This window comes from Rhinopithecus roxellana, chromosome 11 (genome assembly GCF_007565055.1).
Source record: "Rhinopithecus roxellana isolate Shanxi Qingling chromosome 11, ASM756505v1, whole genome shotgun sequence".
Taxonomy (NCBI): Eukaryota; Metazoa; Chordata; class Mammalia; order Primates; family Cercopithecidae; genus Rhinopithecus; species Rhinopithecus roxellana.
The window spans coordinates 105662345-105677516 of NC_044559.1; the positions used below are offsets into that span (position 1 = coordinate 105662345).

At 40.0% G+C, this 15172-nt stretch overlaps 1 protein-coding gene across 3 annotated transcripts in view; it reads left to right on the forward strand.

The window, feature by feature from the left end:
* ARMC4 (armadillo repeat containing 4) overlaps positions 1 to 15172 on the forward strand; it is a 204268-nt gene that overhangs the window by 48940 nt on the left and 140156 nt on the right. For all 3 annotated transcript variants that reach the window (XM_010381410.2, XM_010381409.2, XM_030940847.1), the window contains 3 exons: positions 9680 to 9826; positions 10216 to 10425; positions 14806 to 15048. In XM_010381410.2, coding sequence (XP_010379712.1) covers positions 9680 to 9826; positions 10216 to 10425; positions 14806 to 15048 — 600 coding nt within the window. The remainder of the gene's footprint in view (positions 1 to 9679; positions 9827 to 10215; positions 10426 to 14805; positions 15049 to 15172) is intronic.

The following is a 15172-nucleotide window of genomic DNA, read 5'->3' on the forward strand; positions in this document are numbered from 1 at the left end:
ATTGGTTTCAAAGAACATCTTTATTTCTGCCTTCATTTTTTTATGTACCCAGTAGTCATTCAGGAGCAGGTTGTTCAGTTTCCATGTAGTTGAGCGGTTTTGATTGAGTTTCTTAGTCCTGAGTTCTAGTTTGATTGCACTGTGGTCTGAGAGACAGTTTGTTATAATTTCTGTTCTTTTACATTTGCTGAGGAGTGCTTTACTTCCAATTATGTGGTCAATTTTGGAATAAGTGCGATGTGGTGCTGAGAAGAATGTATATTCTGTTGATTTGGGGTGGAGAGTTCTATAGATGTCTATTAGGTCCGCTTGGTGCAGAGATGAGTTCAATTCCTGGATATCCTTGTTAACTTTCTGTCTCGTTGAACTGTCTAATGTTGACAGTGGAGTGTTGAAGTCTCCCATTATTATTGTATGGGAGTCTAAGTCTCTTTGTAAGTCTCTAAGGACTTGCTTTATGAATCTGGGTGCTCCTGTATTGGGTGCATATATATTTAGGATAGTTAGCTCTTCCTGTTGGATGGATCCCTTTACCATTATGTAATGGCCTTCTTTGTCTCTTTTGATCTTTGATGGTTTAAAGTCTGTTTTATCAGAGACTAGGATTGCAACCCCTGCTTTTTTTTGTTCTCCATTTGCTTGGTAGATCTTTCTCCATCCCTTTATTTTGAGCCTATGTATGTCTCTGCATGTGAGATGGGTCTCCTGAATACAGCAGATTGATGGGTCTTGACTCTTTATCCAGTTTGCCAGTCTGTGTCTTTTAATTGGAGCATTTAGTCCATTTACATTTAAGGTTAATATTGTTATGTGTAAACTTGATCCTGCCATTATGATAATAACTGGTTATTTTGCTCGTTAGTTGATGCAGTTTCTTCATAGCCTCGATGGTCTTTACATTTTGGCATGTTTTTGCAATGGCTGGTACCGGTTGTTCCTTTCCATGTTTAGGGCTTCCTTCAGGGTCTCTTGTAAGGCAAGCCTGGTGGTGACAAAATCTCTAAGCATTTGCTTATCTGTAAAGGATTTTATTTCTCCTTCACTTATGAAACTTAGTTTGGTTGGATATGAAATTCTGGGTTGAAAATTCTTTTCTTTAAGAACGTTGAATATTGGCCCCCACTCTCTTCTGGCTTGTAGAGTTTCTGCCGAGAGATCTGCTGTTAGTCTGATGGGCTTCCCTTTGTGGGTAACCTGACCTTTCTCTCTGGCTGCCCTTAAGATTTTTTCCTTCATTTCAACTTTGGTGAATCTGGCAATTATGTGTCTTGGAGTTGCTCTTCTGGAGGAGTATCTTTGTGGCGTTCTCTGTATTTCCTGAATTTGAATGTTGGCCTGCCCTACTAGGTTGGGGAAGTTCTCCTGGATGAGATCCTGAAGAGTGTTTTCCAACTTGGTTCCATTTTCCCCCTCACTTTCAGGATCCCCAATCAGACGTAGATTTGGTCTTTTTACATAATCCCATACTTCTTGTAGGCTTTGTTCATTTCTTTTTCTTCTTTTTTCTTTTGGTTTCTCTTCTCGCTTCATTTCATTCATTTGATCCTCAATCGCTGATACTCTTTCTTCCAGTTGATCTAGTCGGTTACTGAAGCTTGTGCATTTGTCATGTATTTCTCGTGTCATGGTTTTCATCTCTGTCATTTCGTTTATGACCTTCTCTGCATTAATTAGGCTAGCTGTCAATTCTTCCACTCTTTTTTCAAGATTTTGAGTTTCTTTGTGCTGGTTACGTAATTCCTCCTTTAGCTCTGAGAAGTTTGATGGACTGAAGCCTTCTTCTCTCATCTCGTCAAAGTCATTCTCTGACCAGCTTTGATCCGTTGCTGGCGATGGGCTGCGCTCCTTTGCAGGGGGAGATGCGCTCTTATTTTTTGAATTTCCAGCTTTTCTGCCCTGCTTTTTCCCCATCTTTGTGGTTTTATCTGTCTCTGGTCTTTGATGATGGTGATGTACTGATGGGGTTTTGGTATAGGTGTCCTTCCTGTTTGATAGTTTTCCTTCTGACAGTCAGGACCCTCAGCTATAGGTCTGTTGGAGATTGCTTGAGGTCCACTCCAGACCCTGTTTGCCTGGGTATCAGCAGCAGAGGTTGCAGAAGATAGAATATTGCTGAACAGCGAGTGTACCTGTCTGATTCTTACTTTGGAAGCTTCCTCTCAGGGGTGTACTCCACCCTGTGAGGTGTGGGGTGTCAGACTGCCCCTAGTGGGGGATGTCTCCCAGTGAGGCTACTCAGGGGTCAGTGACCCACTTGAGCAGGCAGTCTGTCTTTTCTCAGATCTCAACCTCCGTGTTGGGAGATCCACTGCTCTCTTCAAAGCTGTCAGAGTCCTTCGCGTCTGCTCAGGCCTCTGTTGCTTCCCCTGTTGTTTTTTTAGCTGAGCTCTGCCCCCAGAGGTGGTGTCTATAGAGACAGGCAGGTTTCCTTGAGCTGCTGTGAGCTCCACCCAGTTGGAGCTTCCCAGTGGCTTTGTTTACCTACTTAAGCCTCAGCAATGGGGGGCGCCCCTCCCCCAGCCTCGCTGCTGCCTCGCGGTTAGATCGCTGCAGACTGCTGTGTTAACAATGAGGGAGGCTCCGTGGGCGTGGGACCCTCCCGGCCAGGTGAGGGATATATTCTTCTGGTGTGCCGGTTTGCTTAGAGCGCGGTATTGGGGTGGGAGTTACCGGATTTTCCAGGTGTTGTGTGTCTCAGTTCCCCTGGCTAGGAAAAGGGATTCCCTTCCCCCTTGCGCTTCCCAGTGAGGCGATGCCTCGCCCTGCTTCAGCTCTCGCTGGTCAGGCTGCAGCAGCTGACCAGCACCGATTGTCCGGCACTCCCTAGTGAGATGACCCCAGTACCTCAGTTGAAGTTGCAGAAATCACCGGTCTTCTGTGTCGCTCGCGCTGGGAGTTGGAGACTGGAGCTCTTCCTATTTGGCCATCTTGCTCCGCCCCCGAATTTTCATATTTCTAGTTACTAGTGAGGTTAACAATTTTTTTATATGTCAAATAGCCATTGTATTATGTCCTTTGCCTATTTTTCTTTGTGGTTGTTTGTCTTTTTAATTCTTGATGATGCAAATTAATCGTTTGGCTGTTATACTAATTGCAGATATTTATTTTTTCTTAGTGTGTCAGATGTCTTTTTTAATTTTTTATTTATTTACTTTTTTGAGATGGAGTCTCACTGTGTTGCTCAGGCTGGAGTGCAGTGGCACGATCTTGGCTCACTGCAACCTCTGCCTCCCCAGTTCAAGCAATTCTCCTGTCTCAGCCTCCCAAGTAGCTGGGACTACAGGAGCATGCCACTACACCTGGCTAATTTTTGTATTTTTAGTAGAGATGAGGTTTCACCATATTGGTCAGGCTGGTCTCAAACTCTTCACCTCAGATGATCCACCTGCCTTGGCCTCCCAAAGTGCTGGGATTACAGATGTGAGCCACTGTGCCCAGCTGGATGTCTTTTTGTCTACTCTTTTGTACGTTAATAAGTGTCTTCTATTTCTTCATGGCTTATAGGTTTTGTTTCTTAGGAACTAGGAAGGTTTTTTCTGAATCCATTCCAAGAGGACAAAAATACTTTCTAGTTCCCTCTGTTAGTTTTATAGCTTTTTTTAAAGTTCAAATTATTAATCCTGGAATTCACTTTATGTATAATAGAAGGTAAGCATCTAACTTCACTTCTTTTTCTCTAGAGGGACAGTCAGCTGTATCAGTGCAGATTATTGGCCTATCTGCTCTTCCCTCCAATAATCTGGGATACCACCTTCATCAAATTCTGCAGTCTCACACGTGAGAGTTTGTTTCTGGATCTTTCTCTGCGTTGACTTATTTGGATGTTCCCATGCTGGTTACATGCTGTTTTAATTACTATAGCTTTGGTGTATTTTGATATTTGGTAGACCAGATAGGTACCTTAACATTTTTAAAACTTATTTTTTTTTGGATTTTTCATTCTAGATCATCTTAGAATGAGTTGAAAATCACGTTAACAAAACCTCAGAATTCTGTGGGCATTTTGGTTGGTTTACATGAATTTATAAATTATTTTTGGATTAACTGCAATTTAAATAATGTTGAATTATCCTGTTTAGGCACGTGGTATGACCATTCATCCATTTAATCTTTTACATAATTAAGTAATACTTAATAGCTTTTTTTCATGTGTATCTAAAACATTTCCTGTGAGATTTAGTCATAGATATTTTTATTATTATTTTGCTAATCTCAACATGGGAACTTTTTTCAAGTTAAACATTTTGATTTGTTATTGTTAGTGTATAAATACCACTTTAAAGTGCTGCTCTTGTATCCAGTCACTTTATTGAACTATTTTTATTAATTATCATAATTATTCAGCTCATTCTTCTGAATCTTTTTGGTAAGATAATTATATTTGCTATAAATTTTTCTGCATTGCAATGACTACTACAGCATTCCAATAACTGTCAATTCCTGTAAATGTTCCATAGCAAATTAAAAAGAATGCATATGTGTCAGGCATGGTGGTGCATGCCTGTAGTACTAGCTACTTGGGAGGCTAAGGCAGGAGGATCTCCTGAACCTGGGAGATGGAGGTTGCAGTGAGCCAAGATCACACCATTGCACTCCAACCTGCATGACAGAGAAGACTCTGTTTGAAAATAAATAAATAAATACAATTAAAAGAATGTATGTAACCTCCTTGCATTGTTCCTTACCCATTCCTGATAAAACATTCTTAGCAGCTTGTAATACAACAACCTGAGTCTAATTTATTTAAGGATATTTGTATATTTTTCTTCTGGAAACAATATTTTCTCTTCTCGGGGTTCTGTTGAGTCTTAGGTTTTTGAGTGCTAAGTCATCAGTATAAAATAGACTTGCAAATAAACAGAAGAAAAGCAGTGTATTTTTCTGCTTTGACTCACATGGTTGTCTACCACTACTCACTGTGAGCACCCACCTTGTACCGTGTCTGATCCCGGGAGAAGAGTATCTCTAAGCCAACCTTCATGCTGGGCACCAGGTCCTCTGTGATCGTTAATGAGCAGTTACTGTCAGGGGTTCGTTTTTCTTGCTCTGAGTGGCATGTTTGAAGGAAAAAATGCTGAGAATGTTCAAAGCCAGCTGCATGGCCATGTGATAATTGTGCCGCCTCTCCAAGTCTCACCGGCTGCTTCTTGATTGCAGATGGAGAAGCCGTGTGGGGTAGGGATAGAAGAAGAGGCCTCTCTGATCCTGATCATTCTCTGCCTGCTTTCCTGTCTCACTGTGGTCATGTGGGACTCTGATAATAACTTCCAATGATGACCCTGCAAGCTTGTTGCCCAACAGAGTTGGAGTTTCATCTACACTTATAGCGTCCTTTCCTGAACCAAGTTGATAAAAACCTTTCAAAAGTTTCTTTATGATTCGGGATGAGTCACCCTCCCCTCCTACTCCAAGTCATCTTCTATTCTCTGGATCACTGAAGTAACCTGACTGCATCCATCCATGCTTGCCCCCTCCAACCAACGGCTTCTGCAGCCAGAGTGATCTTTTATAAATGGCATCATGGTAAATTACATTGGCCAATCTTGAAATAAAGATGAAAATTCTCAGCCCAGACTCTGGGCTCAGTAGCCCAGCTGGTTTTCAGCTCATCTTGCACCACGCTCCCACCCTGGGCTCTGGCCTTCTTTAGGTACTAAACATGCCATGCTCTACTCCCCCGGGTTTTTGCATATACTGTCTGCTCTGACTGGTGGACATTTCATCGCATCCCCTCCTTCTCTGCCTGGGAAATCACCTATTTTCTGTCCAGATCTCAGCTCGGATGTTCTTTCCTGGTGGATGATGCTCCAAGTTAGGTCAAAGTTCCCTGTGATGTGCGTCCACAGCTCCATGCCCCTGTCCCATGTAGCAGTTCTCAGATTTATAGTTTCTGTTTATTTGGGTGAGCTTAAAAAAGTTAAAAAACTTTCTCCTCCACTACATTATAAGCTTCACGAAGGCAAGTGCAGTGTCTGTTTTTGTAAACTGCCGTGTCTCCAGTGCCGACCATCCAGCATGGCAAATAGGAAGCATGCAGTGCATTTGTTGAATAAAATAACACAAAAGTGATTTGAGGCAGCTCACTTCCTGTTTTACTCTTAAATACATTGCTCATTTCAACTCAGCAAATGTTTATTTCTTCCTTATCAACGGTAAGGGAGGGGCATTGCTCTGTATACCAAACGGGGTAATACTTGCTTATTTCAATTATTTTATTTGAAGTAATAAAGCAAAATCATAGTTGAGGAAATTATCTTTAATTCGTCTTGTCTTTCAAAAAGAAATTTTAAGAAAAGGGAAAGACAGCGACTTTTACTCAATCTCTGCACGTTTAAAACCTAATGGTAACAATGAACAAATGCCTCCTGGTCATCGGAAGGAATGTCAATTGCAAAAAAAAAAAAAAAAAAAAAAAAATCCAAAGGCCGACAGAGCCTGGAGATGTTTGAAAAGCAACGGGGCAGGGAGACAACTAGCAAAAGAATTGCATTAAGTTAAGAAGTGGAAACACTTATTGGAAGCATTTTTCGAAGCCCTTCAGAAGCTAGTAAAATCATATTTTACTGTATTTTCTCCAGCTCTTAAAACCTCAGAAATGCAAATGCATGATAAAATGTGAAAATAAGTATTGGTAAATAATTATGTTCTCAGGGGAGATTTAATTGAAAAAGGAGTGTATTTGCATGGTTTCTTCTCAGTTCGATATTTATGGCATCCGAACAAAGTGGAACAAACATTCAAAAATCCTTTGACATAGCTGGTATTTAAAGAATAGCAATTGGCTAACATTTGTGGCTCTGTATGTTGAATATTTTGGCTCCTGTCCTCTGGTATTCATTCTGAAAGATTTATAATCCTTTTGGGAGTGTGGTCAGTGACAAGAGTAGAACTAAATCCTGAAATGTGGAAAAACTAACTTTCCCTAATATAAAACTGTTCTAAAAAAATCCCTCAAGCCTATGAATATGTTTCCAGATTTTCAGAAAAAAAGCTGATGATTTACAGAATTTTTTTTCTATAAGGGTCTAACTTCTTGATGATAACTGTAAATTGTCAGTCTTTTGCATTCCAAATTAGCCTGGAGATAATTCAGAAAGCTATAAACTCTTACCTTTGGGACATCTGCTGCAATTAAATGGCCTTTAAGAATTTATGTCATTGATTATAGTAAAAGTAATGAAACAAAGCTCAAAAGATGGGGAAATTGTCTAGAAGAGAAAAATTAAGACAACTTGAAATAGGAAACAAAGATTATGCTGAGTGTATAAGCCCGAAAATTGCTACCAAAGAAAACATTGTAATGCAAGAATAGCAGTCAAGCAAGTCCTCAGCACGTGCAATTAAGAGTGTCAGGATGGGACAGTCTTCTTCACCGAGTGGACCTGGGGCAGGAGGAGGTTCTTGGCTTAACCAAGGCATGACACACTGTTCCATGTCTTCTTGCACTTTCTAGTCATGCTTAAGTCTGAAGCCTCTGCTTAAAGACTCTCTCTTGCTGAAGTACTTGGTTTGGATTTCCAAACCCTTAATATAGGAACCCTGCTCTGCTCCTTCAGACACTCCTGGGTAGGTTTCTGGCTCCTTTTAACCATTTAAATTCAGAAAGGAAAAAAAAAAGAGCTTTATTCAAATGAATTGTTTTTCTTATTTTCTTTTTTCTGTCTTTTTGTGCTGATTTAATTTCCTTTAATTAATTATGGTTAGCATGTAGATTCTCCTTTATTATCATTATTTTTAAAAATTTATTTTTAGAGACAGAGTCTCACTCTGTTGCCCAGGCTCAAGTGTGGTGGTGTGATCATAGATCACTGCAGCCTCCAACTCCCAGGCTCAAGCGATCCCTCTACCACAGCCTTCTGAGTAGCTGAGATTACAGGTGCATGCCTCCACACTCAGACTAGCTTCTTCTTTATGGCTTATAAAATATCTGCTTTTTGTTTTTTAAAAGAGGAAATTGAAGTATTGGCTTATGGGAGCCACGTGCACCCAAACATGGGAGTTTATGAACCTGACAGTTATAAAGAGAGGATTTTAAAATTTCATTATTTTAAAACCAACTGTATGAAAATTGGTGGTATTGGTGACGGTAACTTTTCTCCTTGATGGGAAGCAGAAAAGACACTAAGAGCTGTAAGAACATGACTTATTTACGTGTAAATAGTAAAATTAAGGCTCTTGTCATTCTGAACTTAATCGTGAATGTACAGGACAGCCTGGTGCATCCATTGGGAGCATTCATGTGGGGAATGGAAATTGTCAGTGACATCTTCATGGGACAGTTGTTGAGGACATTTCTAGAGGCAAGAAGAAATTTTCTTAAAAGGAGTAAGAAGAAAGACTGACATCTAAATCTTTCTGTCTTCACTTGGGATCCTCTAATAATCCCATTTCGGTTTCTTATTTTAAAAGTCTTGTGTTGAATTCACAAGAAGGTGTGCATATATGTACAAGTGTGATATGAAGGAGAGAAGCTTGTATGTAATTTCCATTTTCTGTGCTAACCCTATTATGTATAAGACATGGTATGAAGAGATGAAGATAAATTGGCTAAGAGGTACAAAGTACAGTGAGATAGTATAACTAAGTTCAAGTTCCCTATTATAGTACAGTAAAGAAATTATAGTTAAGAATAACTTATTATGTATTTCAAAACAGCTAGAAGAGAGAAATTGTAAAGTTGCCATCATAAAAAAAAGATAGGTGTTTAAGGTGATAAATATCTCAATTATCCTGATTTGATCACTACACAATTTATACATGCATCAGAATATCACATGTACCCCCAAAATATGTACAACTATTATATATAAATTTTAAAAAATTAAAAATTAACCTTTTATGTTGAATTCACAAGAAGATTTGCACATGCACAAGCTTGTACTATGGAGGAGGGAGTTTGACAGCTGGCATGTAACTTCCATGATCTGTTCTAAGCCTATTATGTATTATCTATTTATATATAGAAATATACATTTTTATGTTTATATTTTTTATATTTATATATTATGTGTAATATATTTAAATTTTTAAATTTCTGTATAAACATAATGTACAATATTTTGTATATTTAAAAATGTATTTTAAAATTATACAATAGATAATGGGTAGTAGATAATGAATAAATTTACAAAATAGATTATGTTTACCTTATCTATTATATATATGATCTATTTGTATACCTAATTATATATATACAAGTAGATAGTGGAAATATAATGCTTACTAAGTGCAAATAAACATAATTTAAAGTGTCTTCCCTTAAAACATTGGTACTATGTTTGAAGCAGGGATCAAAGGCTTGTCTATTACCAGGACCTTTTACAAAAATGAACAGCCTTCTTGGCTTTTGTGTGTGATGAGCTACTTCAGTGCTGATGCCAGAACTCTTATCAACCAGCTGATAAGAGTCAAGACTGGCCCCATGACTCTCTTTAATAGGTGATACTGCCTGATGTTACAGCTGTTTAAAGGAGACAGCCCGTTTTTAAATGTTGACTCTTGGAACAATGTTTTATGATGCTCTGTACAGCTTTTCCAAGCTTCAGCTCCACCCAATTCATTTAACAAATTCTAGCCCACTCAGAGACACGTTTTCTAGTTCATGGATTCATAACTACTTAGTGCATTTCTATGGGAACGTGGTGTTACTTAACCTTTCTCTGGCATTGTATCTTTATAGGGAGGAAATCAGACAGCTACAGTGATTGCGTTGTGTTCAATGAGGGATTTCAACTTAGCTCAAGAAACCTGCCAGTTGGCCATCAGAGACGTTGGAGGCCTGGAAGTGCTGATAAATTTGCTTGAAACCGATGAAGTCAAATGTAAGGTGAGTGGCTCTGTCACCTTGGATGTGGAGTCTTGTTCCCACCTTCCTGCAGCTCTCTTCTTAGCTCTAGGTTTCTGCCATTCCTCGCTGCCTGGTTCTTGTCTTTATCTGCTGTTATTGCTGATGACCTGCTAATTCTATTCACGCACTTTCTCTTTTCTCTGCTTTTCTTCTTTCTTTTGCTCTTCTCCATTCCCCTCTCATGCTTCCTGAATGAGGATTGTTTACTTAAATGAAAGATAATATGCTGGATGTGTGTAACCTCTGGGAATGGAAACTATTTCTTAAAAAGCTTAACTGGGGAAAGATTTTAGGTAGACTCGGAATTTTTAAAAACATAGCACGGGTTACATATTCACCACTCATCTTTTTTTTTTTTTCTCATGCAGATTGGTTCATTAAAAATACTGAAGGAAATCAGTGATAATCCTCAAATCAGACGTAATATTGTTGACCTTGGGGGCTTACCAATTATGGTGAATATACTTGATTCTCCACACAAGAGTCTGAAATGTTTGGCAGCCGAGACTATTGCGAATGTCGCCAAGTTTAAAAGAGCACGGCGGGTGGTGAGGCAGCACGGGGGTATCACCAAACTGGTGAGTAGCCCTGACATCATCATCGTCATTGAGTGCCAGCCGCCACCGCACACAGCTCCTTGCTGTCCCTTCTGGCCACACTGAACTTTCCATAGCCACGAGAGTGTGTTCTGGGAGCCTTCTGTCTGTATCACTTGTCCTTAAGAATTATTTTTGCATATTTTATATTAGTGAGTGTCCAAAACAAAAACATCTTCAAACTCATTTTTCAAATAAATAGGAAAGTTTTAAAGCAGATGTAACTCTTTGGAACATGTCACCACCTATGGTACATTGGTAGGAATGCATTCATGTGTAGATGCAGGGGAGCTAAGAGATAGTGAGACCTGCTGCTCGGTGGAAAGCTGAAAACTTTAAAACGTCAAGAACTTTACAACTTAAAAGTTGTTGACAACTATGATGCAATTTTTTTTTTTTTTTTTTTTTTTTCTTGACAGTCTCACTTCTGTGGCTCAGGCTGGAGGGCAGTGGTGCCATCTTGGCTCACTGCAACCTCAGCCTCCCAAGTTCAAGCAATTCTCTTGCCTCAGCCTCCCAAGCAGCTGGGATTATAGCCACCTGCCACCATGCCTGGCTAATTTTTGTATTTTTAGTAGAGATAGATCACCTCAAGTGATCCACCTGCCTTGGCTTCTCAAAGTGCTGGGATTACAGGCATGAGCCACCATGCCTGGCCTACGATGCCACTTTTTAAAGATCTACCCACCACTATAAAAAGTAAATCCACTAGAAATAAACACACAAAATTGCTCTCAGGAGAAGACATATCTGATTTTTCTTCCTATTTTTCTGCATTTGCCAATTTGCCTTGTATGTGTAAGTCTTACTGGTGGCCCATGGCCTCTGATATGACCTTACTGGGAGAACTGTCTTCCAAGGAGACAGTCAGAGCTGCAGGCTCTTGTTCATCTCATTGTTAGAAGACTGAGAACTGAAAACAACCTGGGTGTTTAGCAGTATGTGCTCCGTAAAATAGTCTGCAGTGTGTCCATGAGAAACGTCTGTAGAGATAGCTATCATTATTGTGTGTTGAAAGTTTATTTATTTATTATTATTTTGAGATGGATGGAGTCTCACTCTATTGCCCAGGCTGGCGTGCAGTGGCACGATCTTGGCTCACTGCATCCTCCGCCTCTGGGGTTCAAGCAATTTTCCTCTCTCAGCCCCTGAGTAGCTGAGACTATAGGTGCATGCCACCAAGCCCGGCCAATTTTTTTATTTTTAGTAGAGATGGGGTTTCACTATATTGGTCAGGCTGGTCTTGAACTCCTGAGCTCAGGCAATCTGCCTGCCTTGGCCTCCCAAAGTGCTGGGATTACAGGCGTGAGCCATTGCACCCAGCCTGAAAGTATATTTAATAGCAAGGAATAAAATGTATAATATTTAATATTGTATAAAATTATGACAGGATTAAAAACTGTTGTTATCTATGATCCCAATTTTTAAAGATGTACCCACCAGTGCAGAAAAAAAAACCCACTGGAAATAAGCACACAAATTGCTCTTCGGAGTTTTCTCTGAATCAATGACTGATTTTTCTGCCTGCTTTTCTACATTTGCCAATTTGTCTTCTTGGTCTAAGTCTTGCTTTTATAATCAGAAAAAATGATTTTCTCAATAGCTGGCATCAAAAGAAAAATACGAGAACCCTGCTTACCACCTTTGCCATCATTAGGAAAGATCTTTAAAAAGTCAACATGTTTTCACCTTCTTAGTAAGGATCAATAGATCTTGTGTCTCACCCAGAGCTGTTACCTTACTGTATTGTTTCCACTTCTGCACTTTAAGTGACAGGCCTTATTCATCCTAGTGTCTTTCACAGCACTTAGCCCAGTACCTTACCCATATAAAGGGTTAATAAATACCCGTTGGGTAAATATGAATTTTAATGTAAATAGGTACGCTGAAAAATGTGTTCAGAAACTTTCCAAAAGACATTCTGTGTTTTCACTTGCCATCTATAAAGCACTATACATGTATTTGTTTCAAAAATAAGATAGACTTACGGTTGGGTAGATGGATGAATAGATGGTGAAATATGTAATAAAACGAATGTGGCAGAATGTTAATTAGAGACTCCAGGTGGTGGATGTAGGGAGGTTTGTGTGCAATCATTGTATAGTTCTTTAAGCTTTTCTGTTTGAAAATTTTCATTAAAATGGTACAGAAAATGTAATTATTGCTATGATTATCATTATTCTGCTTAAATAATGAAACAATTTGGCAGGTTGATGTGACTGTCTACTGACACTACTCCCATTACATTATAAGAATGGATAATGTAATATAAAATATGTTTTATGCGTCACATTCAAGAACCTAGTACAGTAAGTCTTCATGCAATATCAACAGGTTCTTAAAAATTGTGACTTTAAGCAAAACAAGATGTAACAAAACCAGTTTTCCTAATAGACTAACTGATATAAACAAGAATTAAGTTCCTATGGCATTTTTCTGGTCACAAAAGTATCACCAGACTTCTAAATGAAGACCCCAACACATCCAACATTAAAAATTGAAGGCCGAGCACGGTGGCTCACGCCTGTAATCCCAGCATTTTGGGAGGCTGAGGCAGGTGGATCACGAGGTCAGGAGATCGAGACCATCCTGGCTAACACAGTGAAACCCCGTCTCTACTAAAAATACAAAAAATTAGCTGGGCATTGTGGCGGGCGCCTGTAGTCCCAGCTACTCGGGAGGCTGAGGCAGGAGGATGGTGTGAACCCAGGAGGTGGAGCTTGCAGTGAGCTGAGATCATGCCACTGCACTCCAGCCTGGGTGACAAAGCAAGACTCCATCTCCAAAAAAAAAAAAAAAATTCATTGAAATGACTATGATCTATACATACATTTAAGAAAGATTCATCAAAACAAGTAAGACAATTATTTAACCACTTTTTGGTGAATCAGCCAGTCGTGCTGGTCATAGTGGCAGTGGGTTAAATCAAGGAATAACTTTTTGGAAGGCAAAGATTGTGAGGAGCACCTCCTAACCACCACGCAGTTCCAAAACAGTCACAAATGGTACGGGCTTTCTGAGCATTTCCATACTGCATCATTTATTGTTGTGCATCTGTGTTCAATCCCACGGTCTTAGAGTTTTTCCCACGTTGCTATTCCATCTGCAGTCAGTACCTGGAAGCCTCCGTACCACCATCCCCGTCTTTCCTGGGGCCATAACTAATTAGACCAGGAGTTTCCACCTGACTCAAGCCAGTCCCACTGGATCTCTCTCCCAGGAACTTGGAATTGGAATTGAGAGACTCTACCTAGCCTGGGCTATTATTCCCTTATAAATTTGAGATTGATGGTTATGGGCAGTATCTGTGGAATTTGACCTTCAGGGAGAGAATAATGGAGTAGACATGCATAGATGATTGCTCCCAAGCCCCAGATAGAGACAGTGAGCCTGCAAGGATGGCTGACAGCCAATCACAGCTCTAGGGAGGTCTGGCTTCCCTCTTCCGTGGGGCAACCTGACATACTGCTTAATTCTTGTAGTAAATTGCCTTTCCCTTAAGCTCTTCAGTGACTTTAGTTATTGTAAAGAAAAAAACTGGATGCTAGCAGTTGTGCTGTTTGGTTTGGTTGGTTTCGGTAGCATATGAGGTAGGCTGTGTCCTCCAAAGAGATCTCATGTTTTTGTTGTTGTTGTTGTTGTTTGTTTGTTTGTTTGTTTTTGGAGGTAGGATCTTGCTTTGTTGCCCAGGCTGGAGTGCAGTGTTGATATCATAACTCACTGCAGACTTGAACTCCTGGGCCCAAACAGTCCTCCCACCTCAGCCTTCTGAGTAGCTGGGACTACAGGCATGCATCCAGCGTTTTTTTTTTTTTTTTTTTTTTTTTTTTTTTTTTTTTTTTTTGGTAGAAACAGGATCTTGCTATGTTGTTCAGGCTGGTCTCTAATTCCTGGCCTCAAATGATCCTCCCACCTCGGCCTCCTAAAGTGTTGGGATTACAGGCATCAACCACTGTTCCTGGTCAGGTCTTGTGGCTTTAAGAGTGTATAGTCCATTCATTTCTCCTTAGAAAGTGCTGATGGTTTTAGGGAAGCTGGTTTTCTGAGATGTTTGGGCTGAGGATGTGGTTTACAAATATGATTAATGTAAATATTAGAGCCATGTTAAGAAAATACTATCTTGGTGGGCTTACATTTCTTGTGGGAAGGAAATGTATAAGCTCCCAAATCTGGAGGAAAGTTTTTTTGTAGGGTTTTGTTTGTTTGCTTTCCCTGGCTGCTATGGAGTATGAAAATTGATTTTTTAAAGCATTCTTGTTTTTGATGGAGGTGAGCTTGGTAAGCAACCCTGTAGCTATTGAAGAATGACTTAAATGTTCTTTTTAAGATTTCCATGAACATTGGATTTATCTATTATTGTAGGTTGCTCTACTGGACTGTGCACATGATTCCACAAAACCTGCCCAATCGAGTCTGTATGAGGCCAGAGATGTGGAAGTGGCTCGCTGCGGGGCACTGGCCCTGTGGAGCTGCAGTAAGAGTCATACGAATAAAGAAGCCATCCGCAAAGCTGGGGGCATTCCTCTGTTGGCTCGGCTGCTGAAGACTTCTCATGAAAACATGCTAATTCCGGTGGTGGGGACATTGCAAGAGTGTGCATCAGAGGTACTCATGCCAGTTCTGCTCCCTTGCCTTCTCAACTTGACTTTCTTTAGTCCAAAAGTTGTTTTTAAGGTTATCTTGATGGCTCAAGGACATTTTTTTTTTAGGAAGTCAGCATTCTGTGAGA